General features: G+C 31.2%; 1 protein-coding gene and 1 pseudogene across 1 annotated transcript; one reads left to right on the top strand and one right to left on the bottom strand.

Annotated features, from left to right (window-relative positions):
* Window positions 1-482: 482 nt before the first annotated feature.
* Window positions 483-6,710, bottom strand: LOC128174430 (multiple epidermal growth factor-like domains protein 6; annotated as a pseudogene).
* A 5,528-nt stretch (window positions 6,711-12,238) lies between these two features.
* LOC128174429 (multiple epidermal growth factor-like domains protein 6) lies at window positions 12,239-21,756 on the top strand. Its single transcript, XM_052839990.1, has 11 exons — window positions 12,239-12,296; window positions 12,595-12,825; window positions 15,020-15,262; window positions 16,859-16,996; window positions 17,365-17,505; window positions 18,012-18,152; window positions 19,184-19,324; window positions 19,460-19,585; window positions 19,910-20,038; window positions 21,389-21,491; window positions 21,600-21,756. The coding sequence occupies exons 1-11, from the start codon at window positions 12,239-12,241 to the stop codon at window positions 21,754-21,756; spliced, it is 1,608 nt and encodes a 535-aa protein (XP_052695950.1).
* Window positions 21,757-25,331: the final 3,575 nt, after the last annotated feature.

Here is a 25,331-nt window from a genome sequence, read left to right as displayed (position 1 = left end):
GTCGATGTATGAAAATAATTAAAGAATCTTGATATTCACACCCAAATACATGTTATACTGACACGATGATTAGAAAACTATCATATAACAACTCATTGTTCATTCAGATGTATCTTTTAACATGTTTAATGTTGAAGGTCGAGATCTTAAAATGCGCTGTGCTAATTTTTTTTTTTATAATTTTGCTGATTGTGGAGAAGATAAACCGTAAACCGTCAACCAAGGGTAAGCTTTATTCAATATAGTTCAAATGCTGTAAACTTGTGTGATACATTAAAAAAAATGCGCACGTCTTTGTACATGTAACTGCAAAATAAACAATGCTTGCTGAGGTATCAGTGGTAGTTTCCTGCTTGTATTCTTCCTTGTGGTGTGTTTCCTTATATGTAATAATAAATATTATACGTAAATTTAAAAAGACCTTTTGAAATAGACGTTGAAAACTGAGGAAATCAATGCTACAATACATTTAAATGAAACATGTTTTATTGAGTATCTGTCCATTGTATATCAAAGTTTCTTCCTCGTATATGAATGACATGGGATCTTAGCATTGTGATAACTGTGGTGATCAATGAAGTGTTATATTCTCATAATCGCCGTCTTTACAAATGTCGAGTTCTTGATAATGGAAGCTGTCATCTTTGTCAACCGATCTCTCGACATAGGACGCAGGCCTCCATGAATCTTTGTTAGCCTTCTTACGTAAGGATTTTCTACAAAGAAAACATAATTTCTAGTTAATAACAACATTACGAATTAAAAGATAAAATAAAACATAAAATAAAATGAAAGTGAAGTTTTTAAAGCAATACTACATGAATTTTTTGGTTACCGTAATCTAAGAATTGTACATGCACCAATGGTAAGGATAGCTAACACAGCGAGCAATATCAGAAATCCAATTTTCCACAAAGTGTCCTCAGACTGTGAACTATCTTCATCAACATCTTCAGTAAAAGACAAAGTGAAAAACGTCAGTATCATAATTAATTAAGGCATATATTCAAAGAATTATCAAAATCTTATCAAAAGAAAAACCAAAGAGTACCCTTGCTCTGTACCTTTACGACCAACAAGACATGTTCCATTAAATCTGTCACATGTCTGATTTATACAATGTTCACTGCATGGATGCATACAATTTTCTCCATACGACTGGTGACATTCTGAAATTGTAATAGTTTTGTAAGATTGCATCAATGTTACGTTGTTGTTTATCAACATTTTTTTAAACTGGACAAACAAATCTGTAGCTGTTCGTGATCATTTCAACTTGTTTCAAAATTCATATCTATTTATTTATTTCTTCGGTCGGCCTTTATTACTATATACGATAGAAATGTAGAGAGCAGGCACATAGCATTGTTTTTGAAATTAGGGAAGGAGACCGCACAATTATCAAAAGTCTTGATAGGCAAAAACAAATAACATTTTTCAATCTATGAAATTCAAATCCGCGGGGGAAGGGGGATAGCGTAGTACCTGAAAGTTGTATATTAAGGTATTTACTGACTTAATTTTCCAATAAATAAAAATTCAATTCTTCGTACGTTAATTCAAGAAAAAATGTTTGCTGCAAGATAAGGCCTCTCCCCCAACCGATGCTACGTGTCTGGCACGGTTTTATTATTTTTTTTCTTCACAGAAGAAATGCTCAGAATTCGTTTGATTAAAAGTAAATGTTTCAGTCCATATTCGCTTCTTATTGAACACCTGCCATAAGAACAATCATATCCCATCCATCCTTCCATACAAGTACACAATCCGTCTGTATTCCGACACGTCTTACAGTTAGGAGGACAAACATTGGAACAGCTTCTGCCATAATATCCTTCCTTACAAGCTACAAGATTATAAAGATTTTTTAGCAGGTTATAGTCACCATTAGCTTATTGTTTAAAAAAACCACGAAGCATAAAATGTTAGACCTGTCTTTAAAACATAAACTAGTTTAACTACACGTATTTATCAATAAAATGGACATTATATATTTCAAACTAACATTGGTGATGAAGCTTTATCTCTTACATTGATTACAATGCTGTCCAATGTATCCGTTTTGACATCCGCTGAGACATACTCCATTTACGTGATAACATGTCGTGTTATTTACACAATTCCCGCTACAACTTTCCCTGCAAGCCACTCCAAAATGTCCCGGCGAACACTCTAAATGACAAATGTGTTCACCATTGTTCGTCATGTAAATCAACTTGATTTCATGTGTTGTGATACATTAATCTAACAACGAATATTTGTTATTACAAAAATATCAATATGAAAAAACAAAATGTGGTTTAGTAGGTGATTTACTTTATAAAAGTAAACAACATGCCCCTGAAACATTTTCCATTTATAAAATAACAAGTGTTTTTGTTTTTGTAACACTTTTACAAATGTAGATTGAATATCAGGCTTGAAACAAACTATCGTCATATATTTTACCTTCGTTACAAAATGATCCCATCCAACCTGCCTTACAAGAGCAAAATCCATCTGTGTGGTGACATGTCTCCTTACAATTTGGAGAGCAAGGAAGGGAACAATTATTACCATAAAACCCGCCTTTGCAAGCTGAAGTATTTACAATCATGTTAAATGATCAACTTACAAAATAACGTTTATAACAGGAATCAATTTCTTACGAAAAGTTCATTCATTTCTTACTGCTGTTACATTGCGTTCCCATGTATCCATTCCCACAACCGTTTGGACATATCCCACTGACATGATTACAGGCTGTGTTATTTTTGCAGTGACTGCTGCATTTTTCCCTACAGCCCGTCCCAAAATATCCAGATGAACATTCTATGAAAATTAGTTCTACCAAATTCAAAATCATTGAACCTGAATATCTTAAATTTTACTGTTGATTAAAATGCTAATATTTTTTTTTTCATATATAGTCAAATTAAATTAATTGCAATATACGGATATGATTAAAAATTTAATAAACCTCTACTGCAATCAATGTCAGCATATCCAGGATTACACCCTCTATCACAATGACCAGTTCGCTTGTTACATGGGGAGTCATTTAGACAATTGCCACTACAATTGTTGGTGCATTCAAATCCAAATGTTTCGTTAGCACATTCTGCAATAAAAAGCTTAAACGGCTAAAGTTGTCTATGTATCTAAAGTTCCTCTAAAAGAATCATATCTTTGCTTCCATATGTCGTAGAAACTATGAATCGCTTGGAATGGAATAATCTATATCGGCCAATGAAGATGATATAAAGGTCACAGATGAAAGTCATTTGAAAATCTGGTTTTGTTTGTTTGTTTCTCTTATAGGTTTTGTTGAGTTTAGCATTTCCTTAAAAATTAAAGATACCTTTTTCACAAAAAGATCCTGTCCACCCGGCTTCACAGCCATCATCACACTGACCAGTCACGTGATTACAGGTTGAGTTGTCTCTACAACTCCCTTCACACGGTTGACTACAGTTTTCACCGTACCATCCCTCTCCACATGCTAATCATCAGAGAGAAAAAAGCTATTTCTAAATACTTGTTTGAAATAATAGAAACTATAATATTTTTCCGAAGTAGAAAACGAAAATGAATAAAGACTGGTAACAAAACCCGCGTAAAAGAGTATACGGTGTTATAATTTTTATGCTTGAGGGTTAGTGTTCGTGGGTAGCCAACATTTTCTTAGTTCGTTTGGAGGTATCTATAGTTTCGTTGGTAGTGTAATCATTATGATTTTAATAAATATTAAACAAATGATAGTGTATAGATTCGTGGGAATGTAAAATCGTTGGCAAGGGTTACCCATGAAAGACACGAACATTGGTCCGCTACGGACAACAATGATTCAACAATAGTTGTAACATAAAACCGTCAGTATACTTATTTGACAGGTTGTTCCTTTCCACCCTGGATCACATTCATAACACGTCCCGTTCTTTATGTTGCAGTCGTTATTTTTACAATGGATCGGGCATGGAGTTTCACAACTGTTACCATAAAACTCCAGGCTTGGTACAACCTTGATCAAATAAGATATTGAAAGAAGCAACAACGATAGATCAGGTTTTATACAGCTTCATCGAAAAAATACGTCTGAAAACCCCCCCACTATTTTCAATGGAAAGAGTAGATGCTAAAGGAAAAACTTTATTGGTTAAAAATTGATACACAGTTAAATAGGTTTATAAATTTACCTTCAACGATAACCTCACATAGCTCAGTAAAAACATTGACTAGTTGGTATCCCTCTGGGTACTTAACTCCATCAAACCTTTCGTTGTGAAATGTCACATAGCGACCGGATTGTATACAGACAGCTGTAAAGTTCAAGGGCGGCAGCTCTGGTCCGTCCTTGTAACATAGAGAGGAACTTTGTAGACTACCATCATCAGTTGATATATAGAGGGAAAATCCGGCAAAACGACCTCTCTGTCTGATCTCTGTAAGCAGTTCATTTTCTTTAGCTGATTTGATTTTAGATACTAGTAAACATTAATATCAATTACTCTTGAACAATAATCAGTGAATGAATATGGAGAAATTGTTACCGCGTTTTACTTATATGATAATGACTATGTAAATTTTATAATTGTTAAGCTGAATTATCGGAATTCCCAAGGAAATGATAGAAACTTATCCCTTTATAAGATAAAACATAAAGGTATAGCTTAATTTATCTTAGTAACAAAACTTTTGTTGACATACGTATAAAGCTACACGCACTCTTATAAATTAAAAAATACACACAAAACATATAAAAATCACTAAACATTAGTTTTATCTATATCCCAAGTGGGGTTTTTGGTTTGAAATCTTTAATAGTGGTCCCGTTCTCCTTATCAATATGCTCACAGCACTTACTATTCGGTCATCCAAGCACGCTGTCACAAAAGAAATGTACAATTTATTTGAGATGTTTTCAGCTTTGATTTTAGCTTGCTTAGATGACCAAGATGGCTGACTGCTTATCATGCTGGCGGCAAACTGATAGAGGAGTTTGGTCCGCATGTGTAAATTTAGAATCTGTCCTGTGTGGAGTTGAAACTCAAGGTTAGAAATGCTTTTTACAAATATGCAATGCAATCAGTTATAAGTAATCCTGCAGGAAAATGACTACCATAACCAGGGTATAATTTAAACAGGATGTTGATGCTGACAATTCTGTAAATTCCACCAAGATCCACTTTCCACCAAACAATCTTATATGGTGAGTTGGGTCCTATGTTTTCTGTCCTCATACAAGTTGTTGGATTTCTGTCCAGGGCGTTCTTTGCTTCATAGAGTGGAACCGACTCCCCGGTATATATGGGTGTTTGTGATGCTGATTTATGGTGTGAAAGATCATCTTTTTTACAGAAAAATTGAAATATTTACATTTAGTATAGAATACACATACGAATGTAAAATTTGTTGTTGAATTAATAAGCGATAAAACAATGTCTATGTTCATGAACATAACCAAAATGTAAAAGTTACGTTTCGAACAAATCTTTTCTTGATGTACTTTCATTTATATTTTGAATAAAAAATTACTGCTGTCTGCTATGTAAAATACGCAAAACAAATATATTACTTGTGTTGAGATATGAAAAGTTTCTTCATCAAGATTTGCAGTGAGGGTACGTTTGTATTTTAAAGTAAAACTTATATGCATGTACTTTCAAAGGGTCACACGATGCGATATTTCGTCTAATTTGTAATTGGCTTGCTCAGTTAAGTCGATTGGAATTGGAATCAATTGTTGAGGGGGTCACACGATGCGATGTTTAGATGATTTTCAATAAGTAAAACCTATTCAATATTGTTAATGTTAACGGGAAAAAGACATTATGACGTCACGATTCTTACCAAAGAGTCGATTTAAAATCGGACGCACTTTTGAATTTCAATCAACTTTTAGACTTTGCTTTCGACCTAAGTTGTCACATTGTGCATTTTTTTTTTGTCGAAAGCAATTCGGATGAGAAATTTGGAGAGAAAATCGCATCGTGTTACCTTGCATTTGCACATAATAAATAATCGCAGAAAATCGATCGAAACTATATGCGTAGGGATATTATAAAACACCATTGTGTTTTCATCATTGACAGTATATGGTCCGTATTTTAGCTACATTTAATCCACAGTTCTAATTGTCGTTTTTGTTTTTTCAATAAGAAAATTTCTCCGCATTACTTTAAATGTGGATGGATTATGCTTTCAATTGACATACGGTCATATAGTACGATTTACCGTAGTCTGTTTTCATGTCAAATTCGTCAACGCCATTTTACATATATCTAACCATATAACTTACCATATGTAAACACTTGAGAAATTCCTGCAAGATAAACATAAATGTGGTTAAAATTCATTTTGTCTGTACGGTAATAAATATTTGTATGAATATGGAAGTAATTGACAAACCTCATTTATTTATAAATTATTATACATTTTTTATGGAGAACCTTAAATGCAATAAGTTATAACCCACTTTGTTCTGTTATGAAGTTGATTATTAGCGTATTCTTGTTCTTAAAGTCCAACAACCAAGACAATAAATATTTAAATGAAAACGAAACTACCAATTCAATACGAAATATCATTTGCACTTACTACATACTTTGAAATAAATGCAGTGTTTTTGCTAATGCAGCTAACTTTACAATACCCATATCAGCTTCAAGGGCTGATACAAATTCTGCAGGATTAATATCGATCTGCTGGGCTGATGCGGACCCGTGTCGCATCCCTCTCCAAACTCTTCTCATTTTCCTTGTCTGAATTATGTAGAAATGTGGCGTAATTCATGCAATATTACGCCTGAATTGAATTAAGGCATCCAACGTGTATTCGATATGTTATTACTAAGTATGTAATAAATATGATAGAACATATCATATTCCATTCTACACCCTGTAAAAGCACTCGACCAATATGAGCTTTCGGGCACTCTGTCCTCTAGCTATTGGTGTCTTCGGCTGATACAGGATGTAATATGGAAAAAGGTATGTATTATTCTTTATGTACACGTTGCTTCTACAACCGCCCCATCTCCAACTCCCCACCCCCCCCCCCCTCCCAATACCAAAAACCAAAGTTATTTATAAACACTACTTATAATATCTTGTTACCTGGGTTTTGCGTATTTTTAAAATTAAGTCACTATAGAAAAGAACTTGTACAACAATATTTTGACTCAAACCACAAAAGATGAATTAAAAAGAACAATTTATATTTTCTGACGGTTTCACATGTACACTTATAGCATCATAAAACTTATAACAGTGTTTAAATCACGGAAATTTCATTGCTTACTTTGTTGTAATGTGATTACTCATATAGATTCACCTGAAATTTGTTGTCAATAATCATTTCTAATCTGCTTGCAAATAGATTGCAATAAATTAATAATATTTATATTTGTCAAACCTTATTCAGCTTACCTATGATTTCGAAACTTAGTTGATTTTATAATATAAAGTGAAAATGGTTTTGAGATTTTCTAATGCCGTTAAAAAGATTTTCAAAAGTAATTAAAGAAATAGCTCAAGTAATTTAAATTCAAATATTCAGTATTAGACGAAAAAAGTATGTGATTTGAAATATTGACTAGTTTACATAATAAACACTCAGAAAGCAGCTATTCAGTCTATAAGGAAATACAATTTTATACTGTTTATTTTTGATAAGTTGTTTTAGAGAGATCAACCCAAATCATCAAAAATGTACTTTGATACTAAACGAATTTGCTCACAAAATTCGTGCTATTAAGAAAAACAATATTCTACTTTTTTGTGTAAAAAATATTTGATGTAAAATTTCCCGAAAAATTTAGGTACAAAGTAGTAGGAAGATGAAATTGAAAAATAAAATAAAGAACTTTTTAAAGTTTCAGGGAAATACATGGAGATGTTTATTAAAGTGCAAAAATGTTCAGTAATTTATTCTATCTATTCTTAAAATTGATTTTATATTCCATTACATTACCAATCTTAATGTATGCCCTTTTTTCAACATGAAAGTAATCTGATTACATACATAAGTTTAAGATAACTAGCAATTTTTAATGTAGTGTTAAATTTTGATAATTATTTTCATGAATTAAGCTCTGATAATATAAAAGTCTTCATTCGTTGCAACTGCTGTTTCGACATACGAGACGAGAAAGTAGCTGAGGTTCAGTATTGTAACACTATCCATTCGAAGAGCTTCTCAAAAGAAAAAAAATATGTGTTAGTAAACGACAAATAACGAGGGAAAATGAAACAATATTAGATTACATCAACACCAAAGAACTTAAGTTATGCATCATGATTAATTATCTCTTTACTTTTTAGACACGGTGTCCCTGTCCTATCAGGATTACATTCGAAACACTCTACATTTTGTATGCAGCATTATACAATTATTCAATGCTTGAGCAGTCAATAGACCCGAATATTTTCCCGAGGTGCAGGGAGCAGCTTAGTATGATCTATTGGCCGAGGTCAACGGCCGAGGGTAATAGATCATACTGAGCTGTTCCCTGCACCAAGGGAAAATATTCGGGTCTATTGACTATTCAGGCATTAAATAATTGTTTTATTACCTAATTCCGTTTTTGGCATTTTGTGGTTACAATTCTAAATTACAAAAGGTTATACCATTATACATTTAGTTCATTAATTGTTAATCAATACCGTGATGACCTAAAAGATTAATTTTAAGAACAATAGTAAAAAAATATAATAAAGCTATCTTATTGCAATTAAACTTTTTTCGAAATACTTTGCCGGTCAAATAGATCGCAGTCTATTGACCGGCGGTGCAATAGATACTTAAAAACATTAGCAATGTTCATCATTGTTTTGACATGATATAATTTTTATTCTGTATACAGTGCCCTTTTAGATGGTTGTATATATATATATATATATATATATATATATATATATATATATATATATATATATATATATATATATATATATATATATGAAAGAATTTAATACCATTTATAACTATTACAAACATATAATTCGATAACTCTCGTAATTTCTTAACAAAATGATAATTTCGTAAACGTTGTAAACTCCTTCCAAATCCATTTACTACCAAGATGTCTTCGAACGGGAGTTTAATCATATTTGATCAATCCTCAATCAAGTTGTATAATTTCTGCCAACTTCCTTTATTGCAGAATAATCGACAGCGGGGGTCATTGGTACAGGTAATCGAACTTCGATAGCTCGAATATGAATGAATACGTTCAATTTGTTGTTTCAACAAAGTTTCAATACTTTATTTTTTATTTCAATGCAATTTTTGTTTTCTTAAACCAGTTTCATTAGTGTTTTTGATAGAATAAATAACATAGAGTGATCAACACAATTTAACATGAATTTTTATTTATGTACGTACGTTATGCAAAGACTAAAGATATTTCTGCAAGATACCAAAAAGTGTTTTGAACTTTCAACCAATCTGAATAGCTTAGAAGTTTCTAATGTGCATTATTTATTATATTTTTGAATAGAAAACTTTTTCCTGCAATAAGATTTATTTTTATTATGAAGAATACTTCGATTCAACTTCTGTTTTATTTTGACTATTATTTAGATCTATAAGATAGAAAAAATCATTAATAGTTATTATAAAGGGGTACACCGTAATGTTAACTGCATAAACATGACTAACGTTCATGCATTGTAAGAACTAACATTAAAACAGTGATTAAAAACTTTGTTAGCTGTATCGGGAATGAGCGGTGTATCAGCTATTCAGCTCTGACATCTACACAATTACCTATTGTCAAATTACGTAATGAAGATTTAAGATACGTTTAAATGTTATGCAAGTACGAAAGGAAACAAACCAGGGGCATTTTTCAATGCTCTGATATTGTACAAAATAGTATCTGTAAATAATTGACATTATCACCGAGGATCAAATTTAACATAAAATACACAACGAACAAGATTACACTTTAAAAAAACATACACCAGGAGCCAAGACTTCACATAGATACTGTAAACTATTGGAAATGAATTAATTATTACAGAATCTGTATATCTACTTAAAAATTATCTTAGAAATAAAATATTTTCCTCAAAAAAGAATTGATATGAGGTTTATAAAATTTCCATTATTCTGATAACTAAATATAAGTTCCGGAGAGCTGCATATGATTATTTTGTCTAATTCTTAATTCAATGCTCTCTCGTACTTATCTTGATGAACGATGATTTTTTATCGTTTGGATAGAGAGTCTAATAAGGATTGCTTCGCTTTGAGGTGTTTAAGTTTTTAAAATATCGTATAGTTATTACCTTTATCATCTTTTTGGCTTTTTTTTTTCTCACACCGATTTTTATTATAGTGGACAAGTGATTATAATAAGAACCTTAGTATCGCATATAAACAAAACTACAATTTAATAAAAAAGTTCCTTGTATATCAAATGCCAGAAAAATAAATCATTGGGAGATTTAAATGACAAACATATAAATGAGGTAATCTAAATTGTTAATATTGAACTTCACATAAGTAGGATGGGCATTTTACGGCCAATATACATGTATCATCATCAACAGTTTGCATCAAACATGGTATTGCACCATGCTAAAATGTGATCAAGTGATAAGCATTTTCCAGTATGCTTTGACTGAGAATAGAATAGAACATATCGCGCACAAATTTTTTTGAAAAAAAAATAATGAATTGTCCATTTTATGTGAAATCAATTATATGCTAGTATTTTCCTCATGGAAACGTAAAAATACATTAAATTGCCGAATTTGAATAGCTATGGGAACTCTCCAATGAGGGAAACATTTTGATAACTAATTTGCTAACTAACTTTATTTTCCAACGGACATGAGAGAATATTTTTTGTTTAGTATAACAAAAAAAAACCAATTGACAACACAGGTGCAATTCCTTATGATCAAAGGAAAGAAATGTATGCCGTCTAGATTAAGAAACAATCTTAATCTCAATTAAGAAAGCAAACATTCAGGAATGTTTTTGTTCCAATATTAACAGCAAATCACTCACATACGTCTTACATCTGATCTTGCCTTTAAAAAGTGTTGTAAATGAGATAAGGCCTAAACATTGTATTATTTGATTTTAAACATTTTAACTTCATTATGAGTACGAGACGACAATCGCTCGCTAATAAGAAACGAGGCATGCGTTACTCTTTTCGAACTGAGAAAGGTAGTAAGAATTTAAATCGCAATTAATTTAAACTGAAATGCATACAAAAGGCAAGGTAAATCATATTAATGAATATATAACTCTCTTCTAGATGTGTTTAATCTGTCCTGTCAAGTAAAGTGATTCGGTAACGTTGACTGAGTTTGATAGTAAACATTAAAATAACAGGAAAAATAGTAAATATGTCCCTCAAGAATAAAATGTTCAAATACAATTAGAAAGATTATTTCCGTACAGGAGTTGTAATTCAAAAATCCTTGCATTCTGCAGGAAATGGCTGATAAGCTAAAGGAAAATAAATATATTTTACCTTATCCTTTATTATACATACAGGCTGAGCGTTTTTGTATGATCCTTAATGATAACAAACACATTATATTTTTAATCATACGAAGGGGAATTGACTAAAATTTTAGATTATTGAAAACATAATAAATTAAGGACAAGAAATTGAACAAATTCAGCTGCCTTTTTGTTGCTGGAAGAATTTGCCATTTTAGGAATAAAATTTGAAAATATAATTATATATAAATTAAGACACAATCTATTTGCATATGATTATAAGCAAAAATGTTAGCCGCATTTTTGCTGCAATACCCTTTCTTTTATCTTTGTATCATTGGCCTAATTTGTGTGTTATGTTTGATTGATTGTCTAAGTTTACATATTTTAAAAAATAATTAGGACCTGACGCCTATTGTTTGTTAACTAAGAATTTATTTACCTACATTGCGTGAAATATTTTGCCAATTATTTTATATATATCAAGTAAGACTGGCAAGGCATGTGGATTTCTAACAAAAAGTATATAGTACATACTCAGTGTATGTACCGTTTATATCTTAAAATGTACTTTCAGTGAAATTATTTTTTACTTTCTAAACTACAAAGAAGACTGACAATGGAAGCGAGGATAATGCGATGATAGAAGTATTTAAAAAGACATTACATTACCAAAGAAACTGACTAAGCAGCTGATTAAATTTTATCTAACGAAATATCCGCCATTTTCTGATAAGAATTTCCTGAATCTTCCTGATTCTCGGCAACGTGTTTTTAATGATAAATCAGAACAATGATGTTTACCAACATTCTAATCTACTTAGGAGGATTAGCTTTGACAATCTCGTTCGGTATGTATCGTTTTTATTGTATTATGAATACGTTATGTAACTATTGTTTTTTCGGTTCAGGTCTATCTATCTATCTATCTATCTATCTATCTATCTATCTATCTATCTATCTATCTATCTATCTATCTATCTATCTATCTATCTATCTATCCATCCATCCATCCATCCATCCATCCATCCATCCATCCATCCATCCATCCATCCATCCATCTATTAAATTATGTACTATCTTAATTATCTGTCTTCCACATAAATATCTGTCTTATATATACATATAAATATATATAATATCTATCAGATGATCTATCCTACCATAAATATGCCACCCAATCACATACCTACACTGGCTCGAGTAGCATGTATTCTGCACGCAATGCAGTTGATAGAAACCCAAGTACGTGTATGAGGACAAATAATGTAGGACCCAATTCTCCGGACAAGACTGTATGGTGGAAAGTGGATCTTGGTGAAATGTTCGGAATTTACAGTGTTACCATTTTGTTTAGGACCTACCGTTACGACAATCTAGGTATGTTATTGTTTAATCCAATTTAATAGGTTAATTTTTTAAATCTGAAGCTACAAATTTAAATATTACTTTCTTGTGCCTCATTTTAAATATTTGGCTTGAATTACAGTTCATGCCACCTATTGATACTGCATTATTTCAATTCCAAAAAAAAAATAATAAAAAAATAATTAGTAAGTAAAGAAGTATCCTAATAATTCCTAATTTCAAAAATAATAATAGGGTTTTAACATTACTTTTACAATGCAATACAGGTATTTTGTAACTTTATTTAATGTATTACTGCTCTTACACTAATAAATATTTAAAAATGTTTACTGATACTCCACATAGAAATACTTTATGGATAACAAGAAAAGCTACTTATACTGCACTTCATAACTCAATCGTTTGTGCATTTTTCTTTTTTGAAATTGCAGCATAATATATTCTCGTTCTTTCAAAAGAAAATACTTTATTCCATTTATGTAACGAGCTATCTAAGATAGAATTGATAAAAAGTATGATTTCAATAGGTAGCATCAATATTTTAAAAAAATCATATGATTTCTGTTATCTGATATGGTTTCAAAGTTCCTTAAAATTGTTGATTTACAATTTTTTCCCTTCCCATCTGTGACTTTTTCCAATGCATATCATAGCGCTGTAATTTTCTATTCTAAATGAAAGCGGAGGTTGCAACAGCGGTGTGATGCAGATGTTTGGTTAATAAAAGTTTTGTTTATGATATAATTGTTTACTAATTATAAAGAAAGATTAGCTATGACAATACTGTGTATCTAAACTTTATAGATGAACGTTCCAAGAAACGCCAAACTTATCCCCCCTCTACCGCATTAAAAATGATGATGTTCTTGAAGCTTCATCAAAGACTATTTACTGCTTACGAGTTTGTTTTTAATGATGCATTTGATTTGTTGGCTTATTTTACTATTATGTACGATGATAAAATTCTTTAATTTCTGGGTTTTTTTTTCATTGTGTTTTACAATTTTTTAAATTGTCCTCGAAAAATTTCATACTTTGTACATGTAGCTTTGATATTAAATTAGCAATATTTAATTTGAAATATATTTATTTTCATACTAAACAATCCACCTTTATTGATATATCATTCAATAATCTCATTTTTATTGACTTTATATAAGCAAAACTGAGACATGTGTCGCTAGGTCGGAAATGCTAAAAATGATGTAAAGCATTTGGTACACAAATTAATGAAATATGAATCATAACATGCTCAATTTTTAAATTGAATATTACATATCAAGATTTTGTTCAAACACACTTACATTCCATGTCCATGTTTGAGTGGACCTTGTTCCTACAGTTTTAGACAATATAGCATTAATATTAGGGATGACAGGTTCTAACCGACTAACTGGTTAACCGGTTATTTGGTCGAAAAGGTTGTAACCAGTTACAAAATCGGTAATCGGTTAGTCGTAAAAATATAAAAACTGGTATATTTTAACGCAATTATATTACAATTTTGTATCTTCTTCATTAAAGATATTTGAATAAGGAAAGTAAATTGTAGATAATTAAAATCCCGGGGCTAAAATATGAAGGGAAATAGGTCAGCGGGTGTTAATTTTGATGACTGTTGAAGCAACATGTCATTGTCCTCTCTGTTCATCTTTTATTAAATCATTAATGAATGATATTAAAATCAGTGGTTAGTACCTTTACCATTATAATTGTTAGTGTAATTACTTTCAGGTGTTTATTTTACATTTTTTTCATTTCATAAAAAATTGATCAATGTAAGATATGGCAAATGCTTTCGTCTATATTGGAAACATACATGTAACTTCGATCATAATGCATGATTATTTTAAAAGGAAAATTTAGATCATATCATAGGCAAACATATATTGACCTTCGTTTATTTCTTAACTTGATAAGTTCAACTGAATTGCAGACAGGTGAAGATATTTCACGACTGTTTGCTCGTTTTTAAAAGATTTTCTTTATTATGATATTATAATTTACACATATACAGAATATTTAAAAACATTTCTACTGTGGCCTTAACGGCAGTAAATAAATGTATTCACACATTTGTGTATTTTGATACAGGTAACAGGTTAAGCAGTCGAAACCAATTGCGGTTAACTTATAAGCAATTCTGCATTCTATTGCCATCCCAAATAAATCTTGATGAAATACATTTGATATTCTGCTTTCGTAGAGTTTCGACAACGAGGTCGTTTTGCGGGATTCTCTATATATGTATCAAGCAATGGTGATATACAAGGTTCTACGCTGTGTTACAAAGACGGACCACAGTTACCGCCCCTGAACTTTACAACAACCTGCATAGAATACGGACGATATTTAATCTTTTACAATGAAAGGCTTGATGGAGTAATCTATCCGGAAGGTTATGAACTAACCAATGATTTCACTGAACTGTGTGAAGTTATCGTAAAAGGTATTTTTTTCAAGGTAAATTCTATCAATAACAGTCATCTCTGACAAATTGCAATCCTTGTAAGTTCGTCGTCAGTGAACGGTGAATTATATATCTAATAATTTAATAACTTTAGTTTTTAGAAATAAAATAGGAAATCGTTTCCGTATTTATAGCATTATCAAAAGTTTTGATAAAAATAAATAATCAGTGTCATTATAATCATATGATGAAACAGTATCAAAATTTTCAATATATATGCTGGATGTTCTCTGAAATGTGTTTTCATTAAGGTGGCCTACTTCATTATAAGGCTTATATTTTTAAGACATATTGTCGTAGGATGTCGATTTAAATGATTATGTGAAATTGATTGTATCGATCTCTTTGATCAAATATCATCAAAGCTCATTAATCTAATCAGCCTGAGTCTTTTGTTTAACATTACTAAAATAAAATTAAGATAATCATATCCCTTCAACCCCCATCCCTTCAACCTCCATCCCTCCCCCCAAAAACATTACAAAAAATTGCTGATGTTTCGCGTTTTTGACATATATAATTCTGTCTTTCATAGTCAAACTATTTTCGGACGATTTTAACTATTTCAAGTTTTAGTGAGGCGCGATAAAACGCTTACAAATCATAAATGATTTTATCAGCCAGTGATTCCAAGGAATCTGCGCAATTGACGTTTTAACCGAATTTGTCAAATACACATGAGTTCATTAGTCCAAACAAGATTTTGTCTTTAGTGAACTTATTCCTTATTTGTTCTTGTTTATAAGAGGGGTTCACACCTGAACAAAATTATACATTTACCTATTCCTTGGGCAGTACGTCAAGCTGTTTAGACCAATTTAACATTTTGAAAATTTGATTACTGCATAAAGATAAACCAATGCCAAAAACGCATGTAAACTATGAGTTATTATAAGACACCTTTTTTCAGTTTTGACTTGGAAAAAAAGTAATTGAATTGTAATGAAAAGATAATTAAAAATACATTATTTTTTTTGGAATTTAATTACTTGTATTTGAAATCAGTCTCAGTTACAAATAACTTTCAACTATTTTAAAAAGTGTAATTGACCTCTTCACGGTAACTATCGTACTGCTCTTTTGCAGGGCAAAATGACATAATTTGAACTATGACGTAACGTCAATTGTTTCATTTAAGTCATTTAATTATCTACATACTAACATTTCGACAAAGTATATCAATTTGCCCTGCAAGAGAGTAGTACCGCAGTTATCGTGAAGGGGTCTATTAATTTCACTTAATTACAATTCCTTTTTCAAAAAAACTCATCACCGATTACAACCAAAAATGTTAAAATACGAAGAGATATGCGACATTTGGTTTTAAACTAAAATTGCATTGCCTACTGTGAATAGTCTCTAATGTTCTGTATTTACTTATTATGTCTGGAGTTTATTTATATATTATGCGAGGTATTGAAAGAGCCGAGTAAAGACCATAATTGGGAGTTTAAATAAAGAAAAAAACATTAAGTAGATGCAATGGATATAGAAATTGTTGAACATTTATCTATATTTATGAAATTTTATCATGAAATCATTATAACATATATCTTTGTTGGTTATTTCACGAAGGCTGTCGAAAACCTGGTGTGTATGGCAGTGACTGTAACATACCATGCCCCATCAACTGTAAGGACAACATGTGTCACATACAACTTGGACACTGTTTTACATGTAAACCTGGATGGACTGGAGAGTCTTGTATCACAAGTATATCTGAGCATGATTTTATACATTTATTAAACGTATCAATGCAAAGTGTTTTATAAATTTTGTTTCAAATTTAGAATAAATATAAAATAATTATGTTTAACTGGTTGATAGTTTAATATTTTAAACTGCATAAAAACTGTATTAAAGGGAGGTTGAGGTTTTACGTCGTTGAAAATATGTTTACCGAAATTTTGCTTTGTTTTAATTAACGTCTAATTATTCTAATGATGTTATCAATCTGTTTCAAACAATTTTAGATAATATTACTCCTTAACATCCCATACAATTCAGAAGAGGGTTTGGCTATGCCGCTACACACAGAAAGAATAAGATATATGGAATTAAAATTGTCTTTACATTTGTAGAATGTGTTGAGGGGTGGTACGGTATCAACTGTAGCAAGCAATGTGGAGGACATTGTAGAGATAACATAGTTTGTCATCACGTGACTGGTCAGTGTGACAAAGGCTGTGATGCCGGATGGACAGGTTATTTTTGTAACAAAGGTGAGTTCGGTTCTTGTTCACATTTTCCGAAACGTACGTGATAAAACGTTGTCAATAAATCCATAGGTAGGTTTACTGGATAAATACTTGATAAAACTGAAAAACTACTAGCAAAATAACCATTAAAGCTATAGAATATCGATTTTAAACAATGTAAGCATCATTCTTATAAGTACGTAATGAATTCGTGTTATCAAATTGTTGTCATCTGGCTAAATCTAGGGTTTGTTTCGTTAGAAGGCAATTAAGGAATACATTTCCTAGTTAAATAAAGGGAATTAGTTTAAATATTTATGTTAGTCATCAACATCCAAGTTTAAACACATTTATGTTAATCATCAACATCCAAGCAGAAACGAGAAGTAAAAAATATTTCTTCTTCAGTTGCAAAAGGTTTGTGAGAATATGGATAATACATTTCGGTGTTTCTACCAAATGAGCAAAAATGTATTTTACGCGGAAAAGTTTTTAAAATTACAATATCTTATAATCATTGTCAATTGTAGAGTGTGAAATCGGGACCTATGGTTTTGACTGTGTTAACAACTGTAGTGGGCATTGTTTGAATGACTCTCCTTGTAACAAATATACCGGTAAATGTGAAAGTGGATGTAAGGCGGGATACATAAACAGTGACTGTGGTACAAGTAAGTAATGGTAATGGTACAATACCAGACCAAATGGGAACATTCTGTCTGATACTGTACAATCCGACAGGTGTTAGCACAATATTTGACGAAATGGGCAGTTTGAAGCTTATAATATACATAAAAAATATCTATTCATTGCTTATGAACAGTCTTGACGATCGTTCTGTTTCGTTTTATTTACTTCGCACTATCCAATTAGCTACAATAAATATTTAGAAAAAATAGTTCCATTTTTGTTTGGTATGTAAAACAACTAAATATTGAATAAAGGAACACTTGTCTAGACAATAAAGCATGCTGAGATAGAAAATGATTTTGCATATGTCCCATTAGTTTGCATTGGATCATGAAAAAGCATGCACAAAAGTTAATAGTTTGACGTCTCTGCACATTGGTCATTTTTTGTACAATCAACGGTACAGTATTGTGTAATTATATAGGATTAAAAGGATAATACATGGATTTATGAATATTTGATCTGATTTAGAAATCTACTCAGTCTAATTTCATACGACGACATTAATCAAACACTTCCAACGAAATAAATTTTTGTTTTTAAAATTCGTTCATAAAGTTAATTTGATTTAATAAGACATTTTGCTACGTGTTCGGATCTGTAAATTTCAATTTTATTTGATATTCTACGCAGTTTGCACTCGAAAGCTGATTAATAACCGTTAAATCGGAGAAACCAATACTTGTGTGTTTTTTCTCTCCTATTGTACTTATGTGATTTTGTTTACCCTAATTATCTACAGCAATCCAGAATGTCACACGAAGCGGTCTAATAAATAGAAACTTATTGGTCAGCTACAAGTAACTTATTGGAAGGTTGCAGGACATTAAGAGATTTTCTGGTTTTATAGAAGAGTTACGACAATAGTGTTACTATTATAATAATATTGTGTTATAAACTTATTTGCCTCGACAAACACAACTGTGTAACATTTGAATTTTTCACTCCACTACCTACATGACAATTGCATGATGTTCAATTAATTGTATTCCTTTTCAATTTTTAAACCAAGGGTGTCCTTCTGGATATTTTGGAATGGATTGCAAAGAGCGATGTATTGGATTTTGCACAGACAACCAATCTTGTGACCACGTCGGTGGACTGTGTCTAAATGGGTGTCACAATGGATATATTGGAAAATACTGTAACATTTGTATGTAAAACATTCAAGATCAATCATCATATTTCAAAACATTTGCAAATCTTTCAAACTTACATTGGTTTTAGTGGACTTCGGTTTTCAGTTTACTTAACTAAAATAACCTTTTTGTCGATAATCATTTCACAGCTTGTCAAGAGGGAAATTATGGCAAAGATTGCTCTATGATTTGCAATCCAAACTGCAAGACGTGCCGGAACACCGACGGAGTTTGCACTTGTGAAGCAGGTTGGATAGGCCCCAACTGCTCTTTAGGTATAAAAATTAAAATACGATAATAATGAATAAAGTATTAAAACTAATGATGCACTTGATTTGCTACATGCAATAGTAAATGTGATTTGATAGACCCTTATAGGATTTGGTAATATGTTTTAGTTTACTTTGTTCACAGGTGTGTGACTGTTAGTCAATATATCAGGTCTCAGTAGCTTAATAGTTAGAGCGCTGGCACGGTACACAGGAGGCCTTGGTCCAAATCCTGGTTGCTAGTTGTCTTTTTATCACCTGTTCTACAAATATCATTAAACATTCTTCAGTATTACAAGAATTTGTTTCAGTTAATATGATTCATTACAGAATGTGTTTGGTCCTATGGTGGAGACTGTCAATATCCGTGCAGTAGACACTGTATAAACCAAACATGTGACAGATTCAATGGAAGCTGTTTGCTTGGTTACAGTAATGAATACATGTACTGTGAATCAGGTGAAATATTCTCAATATATGTTACAATATTTGAAACCCGTAAGAAGTACCGTATACTATAGACTCATTAGAATTCGTGGTGGCTCAACTTTCGTAGTATTCGTGGGTATCCCTCCCCCACAAATTTAAATCCTCAACGAAAACATTTTTAGAAAAAGTTATCTTTGTTACTGAAACAGTAACCCACGCATCCACGAAATTAACTCCCCACGAATGATAAAAAAGTCAGAATCCTTGAAAATTGGCCCCCACGAATTTAAATGATTCCACAGTATCTACATGATACAAATAAATTTGCGATTAAAGGCACGTCACTACCTTAAGACCTATATTTTAAAGACACTGCGTCACAGGATGGCGAATTAAACTGTTGTTAAAGTGTATGCATCACTCTAATTGGTTTACTATAATCATAACTCAGAACTTAAAGTATTGGTCTTATGAACTGCAGATCACGAGTTTGAATCCGCCTGGGGCTTTTGCTCATATTTATTCGATCATTTTTTTATATAATAAATTTGTATCCAAAATTTAATATTATAGTATTTTTCACCTATTTGACTTGCATACTTTTTTAAAATCATGTTATCCTTCATAATCAAGTTATTCTCTAAAAGTTTAAAAAACTTTCTCTAGGTATAGTGAGCCATTTTAAAAAAAGGTGTAATACTTTATTCTAAAAAAATTGGAATTAATTGCTTTTTATGGCACACATCCACAAAAAGGATTTTTAAAATATTTTTTCCTTTTTGAAAATAGTATAAATGATTAGATAAAGAAAAAAATACATCGCAAAAACAAAAGCTCGCAAATATACGGAATAAAATTAACGACTTCGATCAACTTAAAGGGGCATGGTCACGATTTTGGTCAAATTATATTTTTCTGTTTTCATTATTTACAATGCTTAAGGAAAGCATTTCTACTGATCAAATGAAATTTGAAGGTCAGTTGTAAAGTTATAAGCAAGACACAGGGCTCACAATTCTTTGTCATGTAAACAAGGCTCGTGCCTTGTTGTTGTTTACATAGGTTCAATATACCAGTAAAAATCTTTTTCAAGCTGATTTGTCTATCTTCTTATTCATTTTTAGCATAAATAAACAGTTCCTTACGTTGAACACATTCATTAGGTCTAAAATTGGAATTTTCACTTCAACATTCAAAATGTAAACAAAAGCTTTGTTTACATAGCAAAGGATTGCAAGCTCTGTAACTTGCTTATAACTCAACGAATGACACTCAAATTTTGGTTGCCTATTAAAAATGCCTTGCTTAAGCATTGTGAACATTAAAATCGGAAAAATAATTTTTGACTAAAATCGTGACCATGCCCCTTTAATACCACAGGTTTTCAAGAGAATGTGCCGACTCTAACTATATCGATTGCTGGGTTTTCACTATCAGTAGTTATCAACATTATTGTCTTCAGTGCAATCATTCTTCGGAAAAGGTAAATTATAAATGCATTTTTTTCTTTTTAATTTATTGGTTATGCATTTAATATATTTGTATCATCTCGTAATATATCTTTGTAAATGTTTTCATTTTTATGATGTAGTTACAAGAAAAGGTCAATAAAAGGGAAGAATATGCTAGCTTGTTTGAGATTCACTTCTAATACCAAACAGACTAACACTGAAGATGGCGGCTCTCATTACCAAGAGCTCAAGGAAAGAAAGAATGAAAACAATTATCAGAATTTAACTCTACAATGATTACTCTTTATTTATTTTGTATGTTTATAGTTTAAAATTCAAGGTTTATTCATTGCATTTTTAATATTTGTGGATTAGCAAATTAATCTTGAGCTAGAAAATGCAAATGAAAATGTATTAAACTTTAACAGACATTAAAGAATCATTTCACAACTTAATAAGACTTATTTAAGCATCAAAAAATATTTTCCATTTATTCAACTGATCAATGTAAATAGTTTTAAGAGGGACTTTTATATGAAAACCTATATAATAAACTTACTTCATATATATATATATATATAACACTCAATATTGTTGTCCAGCAATTTCGCACTACTATTCACTGTCTCTAACTAGAGATTGGGAAATGGTTTATTATACATTATTGTGAAAGAGTTTGTGACCTTTGTGACAAATTGAGAAAACTTATCTTCCGTTCATACTTCACGTTATTTTATCCCAAGCTAATGATAGTTATATACGAGTTGTAATATAAAGATTAAGACAGAATGCATTGTGTTTTGGGTAATGATGTTGCTTGTCTTGTAAGTACTCTTCTACGAAAGCTTATCAGTGTCATCACTTAAAAATAAAAAAAAAATCATATCGACTTTCTAAAAAGCACAATAACATCGGTAAATACGTACCTTTTTTAAAGGCATAATAACACCTTTCATAAGGGTTTGATAACGCAATTATAAGCAGTATAACGCCTTTACAAAAGACGTAATAATGCGAAAAGGGCGTTATAGTGCCTTTATAAAAGACACGACAGATAATAAATTACAATTATTTCGCTTTGAAACGCCATTTTGCGTTTTAAAGCCTAGCTTTTGAAAAGCTTTATCACACTTTTTTTTGCGTTAAAACGCCTTAATTTTTTTTCAGTTATAAAAATTATACTTATAGGTTTTCGTATTTTCCTGATGTGTGTTAATCTGTGTATATTTCATCCTTAATACGTTTAATCCCGGGTTCATGCACCCCTGCTGTGCAAAAATGACATTATTGGAATTCATTGGCGGGGGTTTGGGGTGGGGGCACTGGGAGGTAACTATTTTCATGGTGGTCGGGGGTATGTCAGAGGTTTAATTAGGTAATTTTATTGTGTTTTCAGTGTCAATTCTTTCATAAATTATTATTTTTTGTTTACGTGTTATGCTAATTATCTCAAAATAAATAGTGGATTTGCACCACGTTGCTTATCTTTTCTCCTCCCCCAAATAAACATATCGGTAGTTCACCCTTCGAAGTGTAAGAAAGCATTCTTGAGAGACAGATAGTTATCTTATTATAGTCAACTTTCTGTTTGTGAATACGTCAGTCTGTCAATGCCTTCCTCCCCACCCACCCACCCCTCCTCACTGACGTCTAATGTTTGATTCAAAAAGAACTATATATGATATTAGTCAAATTTGGCCCCCAAAATTCGCTATTTTTAAAATGATTCAGGTACATTAACTTGTTGTGTTATTTTATATAAGAATTGACATGAAATATGTTTTTTACCCATTTATTTGATTTATATGCACTCACTGGCAGTATATGACGTCAGAAGTGGCGCTATTTTTATTATTCAATCAAAATCAACCAAAAATTGCATTTTTCGTATCTTTTTTCGAATGGGATATATAGAGCGACTCTTTGAACAAGAACGAACTTTTTGTCACTTATAAGTATTGGAAAGATACATCTTTGGTGAAAATATTTTGTTTGTTCATGTAGTCGCTCATTGTTTCCTCAAAGAAAAACTGCCTCAAAACAAGCCGTGTTATGCTAAAAATGAGAAAATGGCGGGAAAATGTAAACTTTATGATGTCATATTTTTAAATTGTGGGCACTAAAATCAAAATGAAAATTATGAAAAACCTTCAAATGTATATTTGTACAAATAAAACAAAGAATTACAGTAAAATGACAATGTTCATTTTAGGGGGCCATTTTAGGCTCAAACCATATATAGTCCTTTCAAAGACACATTTAATAACGTATTTGATTATGATTTCTACAGTGTTTCTGATTCAAACTTCAAACATCAAACCTTTTCATCAGTATATATCAATGTCAATGTGCGGCCATTTTGTACATTTGAGGATCAAAATAATAAAAAAGGAAGCGTGATTTTTTTTTTATTGATCGAAACCTTTATAATCCGAATTAATCATTAAGCTAAGAATGTTTTGTTTATATTTACATCCTTTAACTTAATCGTAAGGGTAAGTTAAAGTAATCAAATATTGTTAATCTAAAACAGTACGGTAGATAAAAGAAATAGCTATTAAAGTCGTCTTCAATGGGAATTTGAGTCCGACATCGGGATTATTTCGTGCAGTCCGGAGTTTTTCTTAAGTTGCAGAAGGTTTTATCCGATCAATAAATTGGTTAAAACTGGGTCGTGTAGATTTCAGCCCCGTCAGTTTCCATAGAGTAATGAATTAAAATCGTTTTTTAAGAAATAGAGGAGAATATACTCTGTAGATGTAAATGTGTATGGTATATATATGCCCACTCCATATCTATATATAGATCTAGAAGGATGGCCAAATTCTTTCACCATGATATTAATTGCTACAAGCATATATCACAAATAACAAGTTTTCTTGCCCAAAACTATTCTGTTTAATATAACAAACACAATTTGACTGTTCCTTTTCTTTTCAGAGAGCGTAACTATATTCTTTCATAATTGCATTGAATCGGGAGCGAACACAGTGAATCTAAGCATAATATAACAATTGTATTTATAAGATATAAAATTAGAAGTAGGTACTTATACTCTTGTCCAAAAATTGTCAAAATTATAACCAGCTTACAGTCATGATCTTGAGGCTGAAATTGAGTTAGTTAATTTCAGCTCCTTGACAACCTTTTAATTAACATTAAATTATGATGAGTTGTTCATTTGTTTGGTCAAATAGAACATGGGTTGTTTAAATGACAGACAATAAAAGCTGTGTCATGGGTCTTTTAAGGTACTTCACTACGCGGAGACTTATATTTTTTTAGACACTACGTCACAAGATGGCGATTTAAATGTTTTGTTAAACTGTTTGTCTTAATTGATTCAGATGTATATTGTCATAGCTCAGTGGGTAAAGTATCAGGCTTGTGAACCGCAGGTCATGAGGGTCATGATTTCGAATCTACCTGGGGCTTTTGTTCATGTTAACTGAATGAAATGTTTTAAAATATAATTTTTTTAAATTTAAAATTGCACATTTTTTCGCCTATTTAACATTTATACTTCTTATCCACCATGCTTTCTATCATAATCAAGCAATTTTTTGCTGATCTGAGAAAATATTTCAAGGTGTAGTGCGGCGCTTTGAATTTCAAAAAAAATATCAAAAGGCAATGGATTAAATTTATATATTACAGATTTTCGTGCTTTTCAAGGAAACCAAGATCAATCACAATCAATATATATCAGAATATGCAAATCTTTGGATGTAAATACATGTACATATATCTACACTTTCCTCCTGATAAATAATCAAAAAGTCCAATTCACAATAAATGCAAGGTCAACCATATTTTTTGTCCAAATGTGGAAAACTACCGAAAATTTCCATATGGTTTCCAATCTTTGCTTG

The sequence above is a fragment of the Crassostrea angulata genome, chromosome 2, assembly GCF_025612915.1.
Source record: "Crassostrea angulata isolate pt1a10 chromosome 2, ASM2561291v2, whole genome shotgun sequence".
Lineage (NCBI taxonomy): Eukaryota > Metazoa > Mollusca > Bivalvia > Ostreida > Ostreidae > Magallana > Magallana angulata.
Note: the sequence above shows the minus strand (reverse complement) of the source record. Positions and strands in the feature narration are given on the sequence as shown.

Coding starts and splice junctions, on each gene's coding strand:
- LOC128174429 (XM_052839990.1), top strand. CDS start 12,239: ATGATGTTTACCAACATTCTAATCTACTTAGGAGGATTAGCTTTGACA. Junction 19,586..19,909: donor AGGCCCCAACTGCTCTTTAG/GTATAAAAATTA, acceptor GATTCATTACAG/AATGTGTTTGGTCCTATGGT. Junction 20,039..21,388: donor ATACATGTACTGTGAATCAG/GTGAAATATTCT, acceptor TTAATACCACAG/GTTTTCAAGAGAATGTGCCG.